The 20,602-nt window shown below is 41.2% G+C and overlaps 1 protein-coding gene across 1 annotated transcript in view; it reads right to left on the bottom strand.

The window, feature by feature from the left end:
- LOC128693163 (guanylate cyclase 32E) overlaps positions 1 to 20,602 on the bottom strand; it is a 150,712-nt gene that overhangs the window by 90,679 nt on the left and 39,431 nt on the right. Inside the window, exon 2 of the mRNA XM_070089545.1 lies at positions 15,942 to 16,064. Within this exon, the coding sequence (XP_069945646.1) occupies positions 15,942 to 16,064 (123 nt within the window). The remainder of the gene's footprint in view (positions 1 to 15,941; positions 16,065 to 20,602) is intronic.

Below are 20,602 nucleotides of genomic sequence, written 5' to 3'. Positions count from 1 at the left end.
TTAACTTCGCATCATCTGCAAACAAGGACACTTCTGAGTCTATCCCTTCCGTCATGTCGTTCACATGTACCAAGAACAGCACAGGTCCTAGGACTGACCCCTGTGGAACCCCGCTTGTCACAGGCGCCCACTCTGACACCTCGTCGCGTATCATGACTCGTTGTTGCCTCCCTGTCAGGTATTCTCTGATCCATTGGAGTGCCTTTCCTGTTATGTGTGCCTGATCCTCTAGCTTTTGCAGTAACCTCTTGTGAGGAACTGTGTCGAAGGCCTTCTTGCAGTCCAAAAATATGCAGTCGATCCACCCCTCTCTCTCTTGTCTTACTTCTGTTACCTTGTCATAAAACTCAAGTAGGTTTGTGACACAGGATTTTCCTTCCCTGAAACCGTGCTTGTTGTCAATTATACACTTGTTTCTTTCCAGGTGCCCCACCACTCTCCTCCTGATGATCTTCTCCATGACCTTGCATACTATACACGTTAGTGATACAGGTCTGTAGTTTAGTACCTCATGTCTGTCTCCCTTTTTAAAAATTGGGACTACATTTGCCATTTTCCATACCTCAGGGAGTTGCCCAGTTTCAAATAATGTGTTGAAGATCTTTGTTAATTGCTCACACAGTATCTCTGCTCCCTCTTTAAGGACCCATGGAGAGATGTCTGGTCCCACCGCCTTTGAGGTGTCAAGTTCGCATAGCAGCTTCTTCACCTCCTCCTTGGTTATATGTACCTCATCCAGCACTTGCTGGTGTGCCCCTCTGTTCTGATTTCCTGGAGTCCTACTGGTTTCCACTGTAAATACCTCTTTAAATCTTGTGTTGAGCTCCTGACATACCTCTTGGTCGTTTCTTGTGAATTCCCCATCACCCTTCCTCAGTCTGATTACCTGGTCCTTGACTGTTGTTTTCCTCCTGATGTAGCTGTACAACAGCTTCGGGTCAGTCTTTACTTTTGATGCTATGTCATTTTCATATTGTCTCTGAGATTCCCTTCTTATCTGTGCATATTCGTTTCTGGCTCTTCGGCTGATTTCTTTATTTTCCTGAGTTCTCTGTCTTCTGTACCTTTTCCATTCTCTAGTACACCTAGTTTTTGCCTCCCTACACCTTTGGGTGAACCAAGGACTCGTTCTGTTCTTCCCATAATTTCTGTTTCCCTTGGGAACAAACCTCTCCTCTGCCTCCTTGCATTTTGTTGCCACATAGTCCATCATTTCTTGTACTGGTTTTCCTGTCAGTTCCCTCTCCCACTGAATGTCTTGAAGGAAGTTCCTCATGCCTGAGTAGTTCCCCCTTTTGTAGTTTGGTTTTTCCTAGCTTATTCCTGCTACTCTCTCCACTTGGAGCTCAACTATGTAGTCGAAGCACAGAACCACATGATCACTAGCTCCCAGGGGCCTTTCATACATGATACCCTCGATGTCCGAACTAGTCAAGGTGAATACAAGGCCCAGCCTTGCTGGTTCATCCTCTCCTCTCTGGTAGTGTCTCTAACATGTTGATGCATGAGGTTTTTCAGTACCACATCCATCATCTTGGCTCTCCATGTTTCTGGACCCCCATGGGGCTCCAGGTTTTCCCAGTCAATCTCCTTGTGATTGAAATCACCCATAACTAGTAACTTTGCTCCCCCCATGTGTGCTCTCCTGGCCACCTCGGCTAGTGTGTCGATCATTGCTCTGTTGCCCTCATCGTATTCTTCTCTTGGCCTCCTGCAGTTCTGTGGTGGGTTGTACATTACTGCAATTATCACCTTATGTCCCTCAGACTGGATTGTTTCTACTAAGTAGTCCCTTTCGCCCGTGCCATCCATTCCTTCCATGTTCTCCAAACCCCACTGGTTTTTAATGAGCAGTGCAACTCCTCCTCCTGTGTGTGTGTGTGTGTGTGTGTGTGTGTGTGTGTGTGTGTGTGTGTGTGTGTGTGTGTACTCACCTAGTTGTGGTTGCGGGGGTCGATTCACAGCTTCTGGCCACGCCTCTTCAACTGGCCGCTACCCAGTCAATCTTCCCGCTCCTTGAGCTTTAACATACCTCTTCCTAAAGCTATGTATGGATCCTGCCTCCACTACATCACTACCCAGACTATTCCACTTCCTGACAACTCTGTGACTGAAGAAATACTTCCTAACATCCCTGTGGTTCATCTGTGTCTTCAGCTTCCAACTGTGACCCCTTGTTGTTGTGTCCCATCTGTGGAACATCCTGTCTCTGTCCACCTTGTCTATACCTCTCAGCATTTTATATGTCATTATCAAATCCCCCCTCCTGTGTGTATCTTTGTACTCACCTAGTTGTGGTTGCAGGGGTCGATTCATAGCTCCTGGCCCCGCCTCTTCACTGGTCGCTACTGGGTTACTCTCCCTCAATCATGAGCTTTATCATACCTCTGCTTAAAGCTATGTATGGATCCTGCCTCCACTACATCGCTTCCCGAACTCTTCCAGTTCCTGACTACTCTGTGACTGAAGAAATACTTCTTTACATCCCTGTGATTCATCTGTGTCTTCAACTTCCAACTGTGTCCCCTTGTTGCTGTGTCCCATCTCTGGAACATCCTGTCTTTGTCCACCTTGTCAATTCCTCTCAGTATTTTATGTGTCGTTATGATGTTCCCCCTATCTCTCCTGTCCTCCAGTGTGTGTGTGTGTGTGTGTGTTTGTGTGTGTGTGTGTGTGTGTGTGTGTGTGTGTGTGTGTGTGTGTGTGTGTGTGTGTGTGTGTGTGTGTGTGTGTGTGTGAGTGTTCGTGTGCTCGTTCTTAGCTCACAACCGTCAGTATATGACCAACAGAAGGTTAGTGTTGCGATGTCTGAGTCAGGATTGTAGACCCGCATACTGTGCTGGATTGCATTGTCCTGAACAGATGTGGCTGATAGCAGTAACGAGGAGACTTCGCCTGCAGTGTTTGAGCAACCTTCAGAGAGCTGTCAACACCCTACATCACAAGGCCCACTGGATGGTGCAGTGCACGCCAGTGGAAGGCTCTTGCGAAATTCCTGTCCATCTCTTTTGTATAATAAATTCTTTATGCTAATGCAGCATTATATTAAGTCAGCATATTAATAATATTTGTCTCTATGTTTTCATAACTTTAAACTGGTATTTCTTTAAAAATTTTGTGAGTTTAATCACCTCCCTTTTAAATATTTGTTTGCACTATTATATAACTTTCACTTTTAAATTGGAAAGTTTCAACTAGAGCCTCACTTACAGTTATTTCACTTAGTTATTTCATTTCAATCCATTCTTCTTCTTCTTATATACAATTATCAAAATGAAAAAAAAAATTCAATCTATTTTTTTTTGCACCATTTTGAAGTTTTTACTTCATGTTCAGGTGGACAGTGTATTTGTCTTGCCATCAAGAATCTGAGGATCAAATCTTTACCACATTTTGAATTATATGACTCATGGGAGCGAAATGCTTTCCATATAGTATTTTTATTATAAAGAAAATCCTACGACTTTGTTGCAAACAAAAGCTCTGCGAGTTTGTCTGTATTCGCAACACTCAGCATCAATAAGAGTTTAAAATATTGGTGTTATTATTTAGGTAAGGATCGCTAAACCCGTAGGAGTCAAACACAGTCTGGGATAATCTGAGGCAATCAAGAACGGTATAATAAATAAGAGGTCAGGTCCAATTCCTTGGATCAAGAGTCCCTCACCTATTTGTCAAGTAATGTTCTTTAAGAAATTAACATCTTAACAGATCGAAAAGGTATCCCAATAAATGCTTGTTTTCCCAGTTGAGTCTTTTTTTAAATTAAGCTTTTAATTACCTTCACAGAATTTGCTTCTAGTTCTCATACTCTTATTCTAATCATTAAAATCACATACGTATTTCCTTATAGTTTGTAAGCATTGTCGAAAATTTTGACCGATCGTTTTGCCAAAAGAAGAATGTGAAGGAAAAGTTCATTAAATAAAAATGGAAGATTGAATGACTGGTGGAGGAAAAATGACTGGTAGTATGCCTGTTCAGAAAGGAGTATATGAGCAGTTACCTTATAACCACCCCCCTCCCCCAATCCAAAATCCACCGGGTGAGAGGCAACAAAGGACCCTGGCGGACGATGTAGCGTCACTTGGCTTCCTTCTCTCAAGTCTATAAGTAGAGAACTTCACTCTTGAGTATTTAAAGTTTAGTTTTGTTTCCTTAATTTAATAGACAGGAGTTACTCTTGTTAGGATTTTTAACTTTTGTCTGGATTTGGATATAATTACGTTATAAGGTCATCACTATTTCTTTTAAAGGCCTTCAGCTTATGTGAATGACTTACGGTTATTAATTTATTTTAATTTCCTTCTAAGCCTTGCTGAATGGTTCACGTCACCCACCAGATGCGAGACAAGACATGCAACGCGATCTAATAATAGATCAAACAGAAGAATTTGGCCTCCTCTTGGGAACTGTTGTTCCTTCACCTTTGATTTGTGTTCACTCGTCTTCTATATTTGCGAATTCTGCAGTGCAGGTCCACGATTTCGTCAAGGGCCCCATCTTCAAAACTCAATTATTCCTTCATCTTTGCTTTAGATCTATACTCCTGCATTACAAGAACTACTTTTGACCTACTTCTGCGCAAGCCAAAAGCCTCACTTGAGAACTCTGTTGTTCTATACCACCACGACAGAGCTATCTCGGAAACATATTGAGGAACTTCCCTAATTCTTCCTACTGTTGCCGATTTCCATTTGATTAATGCCAGCAGTTAACTCGGCTACCTACCCTGCTAGCTGCGCTCCTTCATAAGCATTGTATCCATCTGGAGTTGAACTACACAATAGTCACGAGCGTTCACCTGTGACCTCACTGTAGTTTTACGTTCCACTTCGGCTATTCTTCTTCGCCTTGCCATACCAACGGCATACTGAGAGCTTTCTGTACCTATTTGGCTTGTTCATATGATTTATTCATTTAATTTTTCCATTATTTGCTTCAGTTAAGACGATTTTATGTTTAATTGTTTTATATTTTAAGATGTTTGTTTACATTCAATGAAAATTGTTTTCCTTATTATAATGTTCTCTTGTCATATGGAGGTGGGTGCTCCTTCGAAAGATCTTTTGAGGATTTGAAGGGCCCTTGCACCGTAAGTTCATTGTTGTAATAACTCAGTATAACTCAGTTACAGCGTCCGGAAATTATATCATTGATGTTAAACAATGGCAGTAGATGGAGAGAGGCGAGGAATGATGAATCAAAGAATCAGGTTGTCTTTCATTAACTGGTGCCACAAACACCGTGTTTTGGCTAAGCTAAGCTTGATTAATCTAAATTATTTTTACGCTAATTTCAGCAAGATTAGGTCTCAACTGTGAGTTACCTGTGAAAGGTTTCAAGAGTTTTTCTTCTCTCGCGGCTCTGTCTAGGGCCAAATCTTCCTCTTGATTACCTATTCAATCAGGTTGTTGAGATTGTGGCTCGCCGACCCAGGAATTCATCACAACCTGCTTGATCTTGCACACCAGAGGCAATGCGTTATATTCCTCTTTAGGGTTTCCACTCTCATTCCGGCAACATTTTTAATATCTGTTGGTACCAAGTTACATAAACGAGACTCGTGCTATTCACTGTCTGCTTTACTCTCCCTTTCCTATCTGTCTTTCAGTACGTTATGGAAATGTGCATCTTTGCTCTAGTGAGCGCATTCTTTGAGGCACATTTTCAGGGCCGTCTTCTGCTAAATTTCTCTTGTGTACCTGTGTGTATTTGTGTTGGTGAGTATTCATTTGTGAATGTGTGAGCGTCCGGGGTAGAACACAAATATTCAGAGACATGCGTGTGCGCGCGCACACGCACGCACTGTCGTATCTACACAGGAATTCTCTCGTGGAATGATTTAGAATTCAATTTCAGTTTATGCTGTCGAGGTGGTAAACCTGGCAAACCGTACTGTGTGTTCATGTCAATTCTGTCATTCCTTGTCTTGTATATCCTGGCCATATCTCCTCTCCACCTACATGATATTCGGGTAATCAAATATTTAAATTGCTTAGTATAGACAATTCTGTAAATAAATACCATTTAGTAAGGCTAATATAATCTGCATACAACGTTTGACTCTTCATGTTTACTTAAGCAAACATAAATACACGAGTACACACATACCTCAGGCAGAGGAAAAAAATACACGAGAACATATATATTCGTCACATACGAGTAAATAGAGGAAGGTGGCATTAAAACGTGTTGTTGCTGTGATGATGGTAATGGACAAGGCAAACACTCCTAACGTAGAGACATTATCTTACCCAACACGAGAGAGGTCAGAGGTGATGCAATATGTAACAATCCTTTGTCTTGGTCGCTTCTTTCCTGTATGTACGTGTATTAGTTATCATGTACACAAAACCATAATACGGTTGTGTGAATGCATTCTTGTATGGGTGTGTGCGCGCGCGTGCGTGTGTTCTTACCCATTTGTATTTGAAAGGGTCGATTCACAGCTCCTGGCCCCTCCTTTTCGCTGGTTACTATTAGGTCCACTTTCTCCCTACTCTTTTTAAAGCTATGTATGGATTCTGCCTCCTACATCACTCTCCAAATTGTTCCACTTCCTGGCAGCTCCAGAGCTAAAGAAATACTGTCTAACATCTCAAACTCATCTGAGTCTTCAGCTTCCAGTTGTGACCCTTTGTTGCTCTGTCCCATTTCTGAAGCATCCTCTCCCTATCTACCTTGTCAATTCCTCTCAGTATTTTATGTCCTTATTATGTTCCACCTATCTCTCATGTCTTCCAGTGTCGTCAGGTCAATTTTCTTTACTCTCATCGTAGAACATACTGGTGCTGCATACTCCAATATGGGCCTGACTTACAAGGTGTACAGTCTTGACCGATTCCTTGCTAAGGTGTCTAAACGCTATTCTTGGGTTTGTCAGACTCTCTTTTGTAGCAGCAGTTATCTGGTTGATGTGTGCCTCAGGAGATGTGCTCTGCATTATACTCACTCCAAGATCCTTTTCCTTGAGTGAGGCTTGCAGTCTTTGGCTCCGCTAGCCTATACTCAGTCTGCATTCTTCTCTGACCTACCCCAATCTTCATGGCTTTACACTTGGTGGCGTTAAACTTCCGGAACAAGTTGTTGGACCAAGTTTGCAGCCTGAGCAGATCCCTTTGTAGTTCTACCTGATTCTCATCCATCTGAATTCTCCGCATTAGCTTCACGTCGTCTGTAAACAGGGACACGTCTGAATCTATCCGTTCCGTTACATCATTCACATGTACCAGAAACAGTACCAGCCTTAGAACTGACCCTTGTGAAACCCCACTTGTCACAAGCACTCACCATGCCACCTCGTCACGTACCATCACTCGTTGTTTCCTTCTTGTCAGGTATTCTCTGATCCATTGCAGTGCCTTTCCTGTTATTCCTGCCTGATCATCTCGCTTTTGCACTAATCTCTTGTGTGGAACTGAGTCGAAATCTTTCTTACAGTCCAAGAAAACGCAGTCTATCCATCGGTCTCTCTCCTTCCTTCCTTCTTTCACCTTATCGTAAAACTCCAGTATGTGTGTGACACAGGATTTCCCCTCCCTAAAACCGTGCTAGTTATCGTGTATAATCTCGTTCCTTTCTAGGTGCTCCACCAGTTTTTTCCTGTTAAGCTTCTCGATGATTTTGCATAGTGTACATGTCAGTCGCACTGCTCTGTAGTTTAATGCCACCTGCCTGTCTCCTTTCTTAAAGATTAGGACTACGTTTGCTGTCTTCTTCACCTCAGTTAGTTGCCCTGTTTTGATAGACGTGTTGAAAATTGTTATTGGAACACAGTGCCTCTGCTCCTTGTCTCAGAACCCACGGAGAGATGTCTGGTCCCACCGCCTTTGAGGTATCTAGCTCACTCAGCCTCGACTCGGTTGTGTAGTGTGTCGAGCACTTGTTGGTGTACACTATCATTAAATTTTATTGTAGTCCAGTTTGTCTCCAGAAAATACTTAAATAAATCGCGTGATTAGCTCTTCACATACTTTGTCGTTTGTTGTGATCTCCCCTCCTTCCTTACCCAGCCTGATTACCTGGTTCTTGACTATTGTTTTCCTCCTGATGTGGCTGTACAATAGCTTTGGGTCAGATATGGGTTTCGATGACATGTCATTCTCGTATTGCCGCTGGGTCTTCCTCCATATTCAAGCATATTCATTTCTGGTTCTTCGGCTAATCTCCTTATTTTCCTGGGTTCCTTCTTTTATACTTTTTTTTCCATTTTCTTTCGCGTTTAGTTTTGGCCTCTCTATACTTTAGGGTGAACTTAGGGCTCGTTCTAATCTTCCCATTGATTCTACTTCCCTTGGTACGAACTTCTCCTCCGCCTCTTCGCATTTTGTGGTGACATATTACATTATTTCATTCCTCATTTTCCCACCAGTTCTCTCTTCCACTGTACCTCATGTAGGAAATTCTGCATACCTGTATATTCCTCTCTTTTATAGTTTGGCTTGTCCCATCCTATTTGTGCTGATTCCCTCTTTACTTTTAGCACTACAATGAATTCGAAGCTCAGGACCACGTGCTCATTAGCTCCGGGGCCTTTCACATGTAAAGTCCTCACTGTATCAAATACTCAAGGTGAATATGAGGTTCAGCCTTGGCGGTTCATCCTCTCCTCTCTCTCTCTCTCTCTCTCTCTCTCTCTGCTAGTGTCTTAATATGTCATCTTGGCCTCTATGTTTCTTTTCCCCTGTGTATCTCCATGTTTTCCCAGTCAGTCTCCTTGTGATTGAAATCATCCACAATTAGTAAGTTTGCCCTACTCATGTTGGCCCTTCTTTCAACGTCAACCATTGCTCTGTTGTGCTCATCGTACTCTTGTCTTTGCTTTCTGCGCTTCAGTGGCAGGTTGTACATCACCGCAATCACCACCCTGGGACCCCCAGTCGAAGGTGTCCCTACTATGTAGTCCCCTGCTTCTCTTCTGTCCCATCCTTCCAACTCACAACTCCATTGGTTTTTGATGAGCAGTGCAACTCCTCTTTCCCCTCTCTCTTTCCTCATATGATATCCGGTTGGAAAGATCTCATCTGTTATAATGCCCATCAGCTTGGTTTCAGTGAGTGCTGTGATAACTAGGGATGCCTCCATGATTCTTTATTGCCACTTCTCACACTTATTTGTTATTCCGTCTGCGCTGGTGTACCATACTGTCATCTTCTTTTCCAAGAATGTATTCTGGGGGGTTTATGGGGGCTGTGTGTGTGTGTGTGTGTACTCACCTAGTTGTGGTTGCAGAGGTCGAGTCATAGCTCTTGGCCCCGCCTCTTCACACGCTGTTTGTGTGTGCGCGCGTGCGTGCGTGCGCGGGGGAGCGTCGTCTGCACTCATTTTTTGTTTGTTTTTGTGCTTAAGCGTGCGTGCTTACATGCTTATGTGTTTGCTCGTTTTGGCGTAAGCGTTTGTGTGGGTGGTGTGTGCATTAGTGTGCGTATGCAAGGGCATGTGAATATACGATCGTGCACCTGCACGTGCGTGCATGTGTGTATGCACATGTATGTGCACGTCTGATAGTTTGCACAATGTTTATATTTGGTTATAAATAACTTTATGCAAAATTAGAGGACGCTGTGAGCTAGCTTCACTCTGCTATCTGAATAGCCAGCAAGCAAAGTCTGAACGGCAGGAGAACACTCCAGGTTAACACGCAACAAGCATCAGTCTCGAGCTGAAACCACAAAACACAAACTAACAACTTTGTGTATATTAAAATAAGAAGGTACTAGCTTTACATGGACATTTAATTAAGCCTCAGCATCCATTAATCATCTGAGGCTGCCAATTGGTGGTTTCAGAGCTATGGCGAAAATGAAACTCTTCGCCACACCAACAATGATTTATGTTACAAGTTCCTTGTGATATGTCTTGTGGGACTTTGAGGACTTGGCAAAGTTGATTAACAAAAGTGGATCCAGTCATGTGTTAGTGTCTCGCTTCTCCAATCTCTCGGTTTGTGTCTTATATTTCCTGCGCAGTTCTTTCTGTTCCGTCTAGATTTAAATCGTGTTATAGTAAAAGTATTTTATAACTACTTTTCTTACTTTACTGTCGTCAACTGTTCTTTCAGTATCCTGCAGCTCGTGAATGATTTGGCGGAACTTATTAAGTTTTCTCTTGAAGATAAGTACGGCACTGCTATTAAATTATTTTTATTTCATAAGCTACAATAAGAGGCTTTGGGCTGTGATCTTTTCTTTATTTTGCTCCATTAAATTACTACATTCCTAAAACTTATTAGAGTTGTTCTGTTTTGTTCCTTACGCTCTAACTGGGAATTATTTCAGTCTCTAGCCTTAGAATATGTCCTTCCAGTACATCTCAAATAAAGTTGACAAAACTCTTACATCAGTAATCTTTGTAGATATTCAGATATTCAGATATTCGAGAAGCTCTGTTACTAAGCTTTAACATTTACTCTAATGCGGTTGTGGTCCAGTTGCGATTCGTAAAGGTATAGCATTATTTATCTTTAATGGATTATTTTGCCTTGGAATTATTTGAATGCCTCTCTAAATACGCTGTATGACCTTCTACGCTTAAGTGCTCTTCTCTATTTAATATGTAGCAATTGTTAACGGCAGCTATTTAAATAGCCGACGCATTATATAAAATGGACGGAACGTTTTACTGGTTAAGGCTGTGTAGACATAAATTTTGTTAGATTCTGTGAAATAACTGAAAAAAAACATCTGCTGATGATCCTTATACTTGATAATAGTTGAGTAAGTTACCATGTGCCAATTTTATTAATCAAATTTGTCGCTATGAAATAATTGGGGAATGTCTCTCCTGATCAGAAATAAGTCAGTGTTTGATTTTATTCGGTAACCCTAGGTTAAATCATCATAATGTTCTTATGTGTGCCTGTAACATGTCTGTGCTACACAAGACTATTGTTAATAACTTGTGTTATGAACAATAAGGTTATATAAAACTTTCATACTTACTTGAAGTACCTTCTTAAAATCTGGTTAGTTTTATTTGGAGAAAAGATTGAATTGATTTCGACTTACTGGGTCCCATTTTCCTTTTTTTTTCGAAAAATTAGAAAAACTGAAATGTTGGTTTTCAAGTGATAATCTCCGAGTGTCGGATCTGGTTACTTTCGAGATCCTTGCTGATATCTTGATAATACAATTTCTGAGTGACTTCAAGATTAATGAGTTTGTGTATTTCAGGATATTGGTCTTTTTGCTTTATTTGAAAGGTTTGAATTAGGTTTGGGCTGTGTATATCCAAATTTACAATATTTTATTGAAGAAATTTCGATATTAGGTTGCTAATGATGAGGTGTGAATGCCTCTTCTGACTTCCTTTATACCTTCCACGTTATTAGTTAACTTCTTTATAAACTTATGCAGCAATTTGCACTATTCCAAACATGTGCAATGAGGCACGGGACACTGGGTGTCATGGAATACGGGGTTACTTTTTTTGGATCACGCAACAACCAGAATACATCTAGTTTGTCTTCAAGAATGTTGGGAAGAAAAATGGAACGTCTTCTGCACTGTGGATGTGCGGAATAGTTCGGCATCCAGAGTTTAAGCTTCATCTGAGGTAATTGCTACTTCATCTGTTTCCGGCATATTTATATTTAAGGAGAGGGTTGGGTGAGGTTGGGGTTATTTAATTGTCTCTTTGAGGTCTTAGTCATGGTTGGGGAAATAGTAATGGGTCGATGAGAAGACATTAAGAAACTCTGGGTTGGCTTCCCTTTCTTCCAGGTCTCCCTGTATCTTCTGGATTGTCTCCTAACTAATGGACTCGGATCAAATGACGTCTTTTTATTTTGTTCTTTAGATCTCCCAACAGAGTTTCCGCTCTGCCCCTGTCTAGGTAAACACGACAGTTAATCTTTCTTGTCTCACTGAACTGCTGTCCCACTTAAGATTTTCTTTCAGAAAATTAAGGTTATTAATACAACCTTGATCAGGCAGTATTTTCTCCTGGAATATTTGTTCTGCCTTACAGGGTTGAAATTTTATTTGTTACATCTTTTCATCCAATATTTTTTATGATCATTCGAAATTCATTACCATCAATTTACTTTTTAATAAATTCTTCTACAGCCTCAACGAGCCTATAAAACATCAGGTAATCATCCTCCTCCTCCTCCTCCTCCTCTCTCTCTCTCTCTCTCTCTCTCTCTCTCTCTCTCTCTCTCTCTCTCTCTCTCTCTCTCTCTCTGTCTCTTTCTTCTTCTTCTTTTTCTTCTTCCTCTTACGGTCTCTCTTAAAACATTTTCATTGTTTAACTTCTAGCGAGCACCTTGGTAAAGAAATTTTTACTCACACTCTCTTCCATTCTCTGCTCTTTCTATAATGTCCCTAATTCGCTCAACATTTTCTCAATTTTATAATACCTTTCTTTCGTTGATCACATTGTTCAGCCATTTTCGTCCTATTCTGCTCCTTTTCATTTACTCTTTGAAGTCTTGTTTATTTATTTATTCAATGTCCTAAAGGTGTGGATGTGTGTTTAATCACCTGCAGTGGTCATGTGTGTGTGGGTGTGTACTCATCTAGTTGTACTCACCTAGTTGAGGTTGCAGGGGCCGAGTCCTAGCTCATGGCCCCACCTCTTCACTGGTCGCTACTAGGTCACTCTCCCTGAACCGTAAGCTTAAAGCTATGTATGGATCCTGCCTCCACTACATCGCTTCCCAAACTATTCCACTTCCTGATAACTCTGTGGCTGAAGAAATACTTCCTAACATCCCTGTGATTCATCTGTGTCCCCTTGTTGCTGTGTCCCATCTCTGGAACATCCTGTCTTTGTCAACCTTGTCAATTCCTCTCAGTATTTTGTATGCCATTATTATGTCCCCCTTATCTCTCCTGTCCTCCAGTGTCGTCAGGTCGATTTCCCTTAACCTGTCCTCGTAGGACATTCCCCTTAGCTCTGGGACTAGTCTTGTTGCAAACCTTTACATCTCTAGTTTCTTTACGTGCTTGGCTAGGTGTGGGTTTCAAACTGGTGCCGCATACTCCAATATGGGCCTAACGTACACGGTGTACAGGGTCCTGAACGATTCCTTATTAAGATGTCGGAATGCTGTTCTGAGGTTTGTTAGGCGCCCATATGCTGCAGCAGTTATTAGGTTGATGTGCGCTGCAGGATATGTGCCTGGTGTTATACTCACCCCAAGATGATCTTCCTTGAGTGAGGTTTGTAGTCTCTGGCCCCCTAGACTGTACTCCGTCTGCGGTCTTCTTTGCTCTTCCCCAATCTTCATGACTTTGCACTTGGTGGGGTTGAACTCCAGGAGCCAATTGCTGGACCAGGTCTGCAGCCTGTCCAGATCCCTTTGTAGTTCTGCCTGGTCTTCGATCGAGTGAATTCTTCTCATCAACTTCACGTCATCTGCAAACAGGGACACTTCGAGGTCTATTCCTTCCGTCATGTCGTTCACAAATACCAGAAACAGCACTGGTCCTAGGACTGATCCCTGTGGGACCCCGCTGGCCACAGGCGCCCACTCTGACACCTCGCCCTGTACCATGACTCGCTGCTGTCTTCCTGACAAGTATTCCCTGATCCATTGTAGTGCCTTCTGTTATCCCTGTATGGTCCTCCAGTTTTTGCACTAATCTCTTGTGTGGAACTGTGTCAAACGCCTTCTTATAGTCCCAGAAAATGCAATCCACCCACCCTTCTCTCTCTTGTCTTATTGCTGTCACCCTGTCACGTGTGTGTGTGTGTGTGTGTGTGTGTGTGTGTGTGTCGATTAGACACTAGGCCTATTGTATATGCGCGCGCGCGCGCGCGCGTGTGTGTGTGTGTGTGTGTGTGTGTGTGTGTGTGTGTGTGTGTGTGTGTGTGTGTGTATGTGTGTGTGTGTGTATTCACTCATAGAAATGTGGTTGCAGGAGTCTAGTTTCAGATCCTGGTACTCCCTCTTTGCTAACCGCTACTTTGTTCACTCTTCTAGAGTCGAGAGGCTTATCGTACCTCGTCTTAAAGTTGTGTATGGATCTTTTCTCTACTGCTCTACTGTACAGGTCCTTCCACTTCCTGAATACTCTGGGGCAGAAGAAATACTTCATAATGACTCTTCTGTGTTTTCAACTTTAAGCTGTGCCTTAGTTTTCTATTTTCCGTCTCTGGAACAATCAGCCCTATCAGTTCATCTCTGTATTTTCTACAGTGTAATCATATCACCTCTATTCTTTCTTTCCCCTAATATCATCAGATTTAGGTCACTTAATTTCTCCTAATAGGACATTGCCCTTAGTTCTGGGACTAGTATTGTTACAAACCTTTGCACGTTCTTCAGTTTGTTGACATACTCATACACCATTATGAGCTTGACGTATGCAGTATGCAGTGTTGTGAATGATTCCTCGCTTAAATTTCTGAAAGCGAGTCTCAGATATGACAGTCGCGCATTTGCTACAGAAGTTATTTGGGTGATTCTCAGTGTAATGCTCGCTCTCGAAGTCCTCATTGGGTAATGTTTGGTTTGTCCCCTAAGCCTGTACTCTCTCCCCAGTCTCCACGGCTTACACTTGCTGGGGTAAAAATCTAGCAGCCACCTGTCAAACCAGACATACAGTCTTTCCAGTTTCATTTGAAATCTTTTCTGATCATCTCCTTGTATTCATATCATGCTTCACATTAATTGGAAACAGGGATATATCTGACTCTCTTCCGTCACGTTGTTCAGGTATACAAGAAACAGTACCGATACACAAATAACCCGCACATAAAAGAGAGAAGCTTACGACGACGTTTCGGTCCGACTTGGACCATTGACTACTACTACTACTACCACCACCACCTCTTCCTGCCTATATATAGGCGTCCTGCTCCACCTCTGGTTAGTGTGACTTTGTCAATGGTCCAAGTCGGACCGAAACGTCGTCGTAAGCTTCTCTCTTTTATGTGCGGGTTATTTGTGTATCGTTCCAGTCACAGTATTGTGCCTTTTTTGTTAGTTATTTAACAGTACCGATCCTATTACTGATCCTTGTGGAACCAAACACGTGGCATGCGCCCGTTCCGATACCTTTTCCCTGTTAAAAAGTATGCCCTGATGCAATTCAGTGCCTTCCCTGTTATTCCAGCCTGCTTCTCAACCTTTTTGTCACAGTCTCTTGTGTGGTACTGTGTCGAAAGCTCTTTTTACAGTCCAGAACTATGCATTCTTGTCATCCTTCTCTCTCTCCTGCCTAACTACTGTTACCTTGTCGCATAACTAGTGTAAATAAATTAAAAAATGGGTTGAGCTCAAGCTAAAGGAAAGCGAGACCTAAAATTTGCAAACCAGAGAGCAATTTGTTTGCAACGTGTTATTACGATTCCGTAAATCAACTGCAATAAGTTTATAAAACTGCACTTACGATTCCGTGGTTCTTGTCGTTTATAAACCCACTCCCTTCTAGGTGCTCCACCTTTCTTCTGCTGATTATTTTCTGCATAACCTTTCATAATATGCATGTCAGTAACACTGGCCTGTGGTTTAACGTTACCTACTTGTCTCCTTTCCTAAACATTAGCAAAACATTTGCTGCCTTCCACACCTCTGGTGGTTTTCCCCATTCGATTGATTTGACGATTGTGGATGTTGGCTCAAAACAGTGCTGTGTGTTTGTGTTTAAAGTCAGTTTCATTCACTGCATTCTGTTAAGTTTCCTACCTTTTTTTATCCTATTCCTTCTTTTTCAAGTTGCCTTCATTATTTCTCGCTTCTCTATGGGATCAGTTTAAAAAAATCAGCCAATACACCACTTACACGTTACTTTTTGCTATTGTTTTCTATTATCTCTATCATATTAATTTATTAAATATTAACAATTTCTCTCTTGCCTTCTGCTGGATCTATATACGTCTCTTTTATGGGCTACAACAGAGCAAGACAACGCATTGTAAATTATAGCTAATTTCAGAGTAGAACGTTAATTACGTCCCTCTTAGGCACATTTCCTGGCACCACTACTTACCTTCCTCCAGTTGAAGCGCTTCAGAATAGAGGTGACGGACTTGCTGATCTGGTTGTCTGGTGGTCTCGTCCTGGCGAAAGTTGGGAAACTCTCCTTGTCTGACGTTTCCGGGTGGGTGCAGAACTGTTGGTACAGAAGGGAAGATTCATTATTATAATTATACTAAGTTGCAGAATGGTACTTACTCGCTGATAATGGGTATGAAAGAAATCCTAAATTTAAGTATAAGAGATGTCGGATACTATGCAAATTACTTGTGAACGATAATTTGTGCATGAGTCAGCGAGAGTCCTGGCTATTATTACCCTCATTTTAGGTGCTAAATCCTTGTGGGTCATACAGTATAGACGAGGTAAAATTATTAAATGTGAAATGAACAAGTGGTTCATTTCTACACCCTCCTACCTTGTCAGGAGGTGGGTGTAGAGGGCTCGAGCTCCAGCACCCGGCCTGACAGAAAGTGGATGTAGGTTCTAATGCTCCTGATTGTCAAGTGACAGGTATTGCGGACACATGCCCCACCTGCCTTATCAGGAGGCAGGTGGGGGACTCGTGTCCCTGCACCTGCCTTATGAGGAGGCAGGTATTGGGGACACGTACCTCTGCACCTGCCTTATTAGGAAGCAGGTGTGAGGGACTCATGCCCCTACACCTGCTTTATTAGGAGGCAGGTGTGCGGACTCATGCTCCTGCACCTGCCTTATCAGGAGGCAGGTGTGGGGGGCTCATTTTCTTGCACCCAGGTTATGAGGGCTTAATTGTAAACATCTCATGCCTTAGAAACTCAAAAATTTTATTATAATTTATCTTAGAATTGTTTTGACATGTAAACAACTGTATGTCAGGATTTCCGAGTCATTAAATCTAAGAGACTGAGGGGCAGGATCTGAATAATTTTTTTCATCCTACACTAAGATGAAGACAAAAAAATGAAAACGAAATGAATAAAACTTTTGAAACCGGTTTTAAACTTGGTAAGTATCGTGCCATATTTGCTAAGTGATCAGGAATAAGTCGAAGGTAGCAGTGAGAGAGAGACAACAGAGAAATACTCTTCCATCATTTCTCAGCTGTCTATTATAGGATTTCTGCACAGATATGAGAACAAATATTGAGGGAAAATTCTAGCATTGGAATGCTTTCCGCTATACATATATTAGACTGATCTGATATATATCTACATAGTTCTGAAAAAAATGTGCTAATATGTAATAAATTTGTAATTTTTATTTTTTCATGTAGTCAACGCTCATGTTTAACATCTTTCAGGTTTAAGTTTACTGGAGCATAAACAGAAAGAAAAGTAGAATGTTACAGGTATTTAAATATTTTAATGTAATGATGAAATATTTTAATTTTGAAGGGAAGATTTTTTATGGGGTCAACAACGCTAAATTTGCTTCGTATGAATACCCACCAACAGTTGTACAGTTTCGATGTTTTATTACCTATTGCACATACTGTATGTTAGTGTGTAATCTACCACATTAATCTGTTCAGATGACTAATTAAATCTAGTTTGGCTCACATGTTTTTGCATATTTTATGTGAATACCAAAAATTAGGGTGGTATGACTAGTAATAAAAAATTTTTTTTCACATTTGGTTTGGATGACTTCTTTAGAATATTATTTTATTTATTATTATTATTGTTAACATATAGGCCGTTTCCCACCAAGGGAAACGGCGTACCCTTGGTGGGAAACGTTTCCCACCAAGGTTTTATACCTGTAGTGTTAGCATGCCAGAGGCATGCTAACACTACAGGTATAAAACCGCAACATTAAACTTCCTGCAAGCGTGCGTGAGCGTGTTAGATATGAGCAAATGGAGACAAATGGTTTTTAAGACTTGACGTGCTGTTGGAGTGCAAGCAAGGTAACATTTATGAAGGGATTCAGGGAAACCGGCAGGCTGGACTTGAGTCCTGGAGATGGGAAGTACAGTGTCTGCACTCTGAAGGAGGGGTGTTAATTAAACCCCTCGCACGTAAAACCTTCTTTACCCCCTCCCTTCAACCTTTCCTCGTCCGACCCCTACCCCGCCTTCCCTCCACTACAGATTTATACACTCTCGAAGTCATTCTATTTTGTTCCTTTCTCAGCCATCTAGATAATAACTTTGGTAATCCTGCACCTCCTCCTAATCCAAACTTTGAATTCCCTGAATTACATTCCCACCACACAGTGCCCTCAGACACCACATCTCCACTGCCTCCAGCCTTCTCCATGTACCAACATTTACCATCCATGCTTCACACCCATGTAAGAGCGTTGGTATAACTAGACTCTTATACATTCCCCTCTTTGCTTCCATGGACAAAGTTCTCTGTCTCCACATACTCCTCAGTGCACCACTCACCTTTTCCCACTCGTCAATTCTATGTTTTACCTCATCTTTCATAAACCCATCTGCTGACACGTCCACTTCTAAATATCTGAATACATTCTCCTCCTCCATACTCTCTCCCTCCAATCTGATATCCAATCTTTCGTTACCTAATTATTTTTTAGCCTCGTCACCGTGCTCTTTCCTATTCACTTTTAATTTTCTTCTTTTACATACCATACCAAACTTATACACCAGCCTCTGCAACTTCTATTCAGAATCTCCCAAAAGCACAGTGTCATCAGCAAAGAGCAACTGTGACAACTCGCACTGTGTTAGATTCTTATCTTTTAACCCCACACCTCTTGGTATGGTTTGTTTGCAATCGTGTCATTACGATTTCGTGAGTTATTTACTTCTCTTACAAACCCATCTATGTTTATAAATATGATTAATATTCTATATAAATATATAGAAAATATTAATCATATTTTATACAACACTGTAGTAAAGGGTACGCTAATTTATTAGTTTATATAGACGATTTTTTGCTATTATTTGCGTTTCTTGAAGAATTTTGTTAAAAGATAATTGGTTTTCCCGTAGATTCTTTGTTCAGTATTAAGGGAGACATGTGAGAATATTTGGTGTTAATTACGTGGTCTTGGGTGAAAATGTTCAGCAGAATTTCAATTTCCTTCCTTCACCCAGACATTTCCCGCTATCGTACAAACGTATTTTGAAGTTTTGATTTATATGTATACGAGAACGTTTGCACCTGTATATAGTATTTATATAAATACTGCTGGTAAATTTATATGTAAACAATGAAGGTGAGTTAGGTGTTGATTTTGGAAGAAACGCCTCATTGTTGGATTTAGTATTACATCATATTTATGCAGTAGTTGGCTTCTAAAATATCTAAGGAAGTGTGACTTTTTTTATTTTTGATTCATAACTAGACAGAAAATTGTGTAAATTTAGGATAATATTCTTATAGTTGTTAGTGAATAGACCATCAAGTGTATTTAGTGATTTCTACACATTGTGATATTTAATGGAAATACATTTATACTTGCCAGAGTCTCTGTTAGTAAAGAACTATTTTAAATTTATTGAAGCGGGTATGAGCATAGGGTATGTGCATAAAAACGAAAACTGTAATTAAGAGTTTGAAAATAAAAGCTTGGATTATCTTTTACCTTGAGCGATCTTCTTATGTTTGTTGTGAGGATTTAAGATCTCGGGCAATATCTGAGAATCTTTATTCTCAGAATAAAGAATAATAGACTCCCAAATGCTGGCAAGTGCATCAGTTACCATGTAGTCGGTTTTCTAAACAATTTATACAAATTTAAGATATTGTATATTGAGATAGTAGAGTGCAGTAGCGAGCGAGTGCTTGTCCTGGGTGGATCTGCGTTTTGCTGACTTCAGTTTTGAAGAATCCTGAAACTGTTATAGGTGAAGGACACCGTTAAATGTAACTATGTGATTAAATGTCATTGATTGTTTTGTATTATATATTATTGTACATAACCAAACAGTTAAATGTTATGTATCTTAAAAGTATGATGGCAGATTGATTTATGGCGCCTTTTGCTTCAAGTAAGAGAGACTGGTTTTTTGTATTTTTATCATATTTAGGGACAGACTATCACGCTTCTACTGAAACCACCACAACCTTGACAGCCTCTACCAACACCATGGCTACTACCACAAGAACCGTCGCTATTTCTAACACAGCCACTAACACAACGTTTCTCTCACCACCAACACGATCACTAAACCAACCCCCAATTACTCTCACTACCACTTATTCCAAAACCACTTCCCGAGTCATTAGCATTACCAGCACACCAACCGTTACTTCAAGCACAACTACTGAAACCACCACTATTACCACCAAAACCGCCACCAACGCCACCGCCACCACCACCACCACCACCACCAACCACCACCACCACCATAAACACCATTTCATCTATCAACAACACAACCATTACCACCATCACAAATACAGCAACAACCATGACTACCAGGATCACTTCCACCATTACTACAACCACCATTCCACCTACCACCATCACCACAACAACCACCACCTCATGCGTTTAAAAGAATTTTCGGCAGCAGTTTTGGTCCATTTGCATAAGGGATTTACACGTCACTCAGGTGAAGAAGTTTCCATCTGCCTGCATTAACACACTGAAAAATATGGGAAGGAGGAGTCAAGGAGCACACGAGGAGGAGAGAATGAAAAGAAGAGGGAGCGAGAGAATGAGAAGCAGAGGGAACGAGAGAATGAGAAGCAGAGAGAACGAAAGAATGAG

The sequence above is a fragment of the Cherax quadricarinatus genome, chromosome 28 (assembly GCF_038502225.1).
Source record: "Cherax quadricarinatus isolate ZL_2023a chromosome 28, ASM3850222v1, whole genome shotgun sequence".
Classification (NCBI taxonomy): Eukaryota; Metazoa; Arthropoda; class Malacostraca; order Decapoda; family Parastacidae; genus Cherax; species Cherax quadricarinatus.
This window is presented reverse-complemented; position numbering and strand designations above follow the sequence as displayed.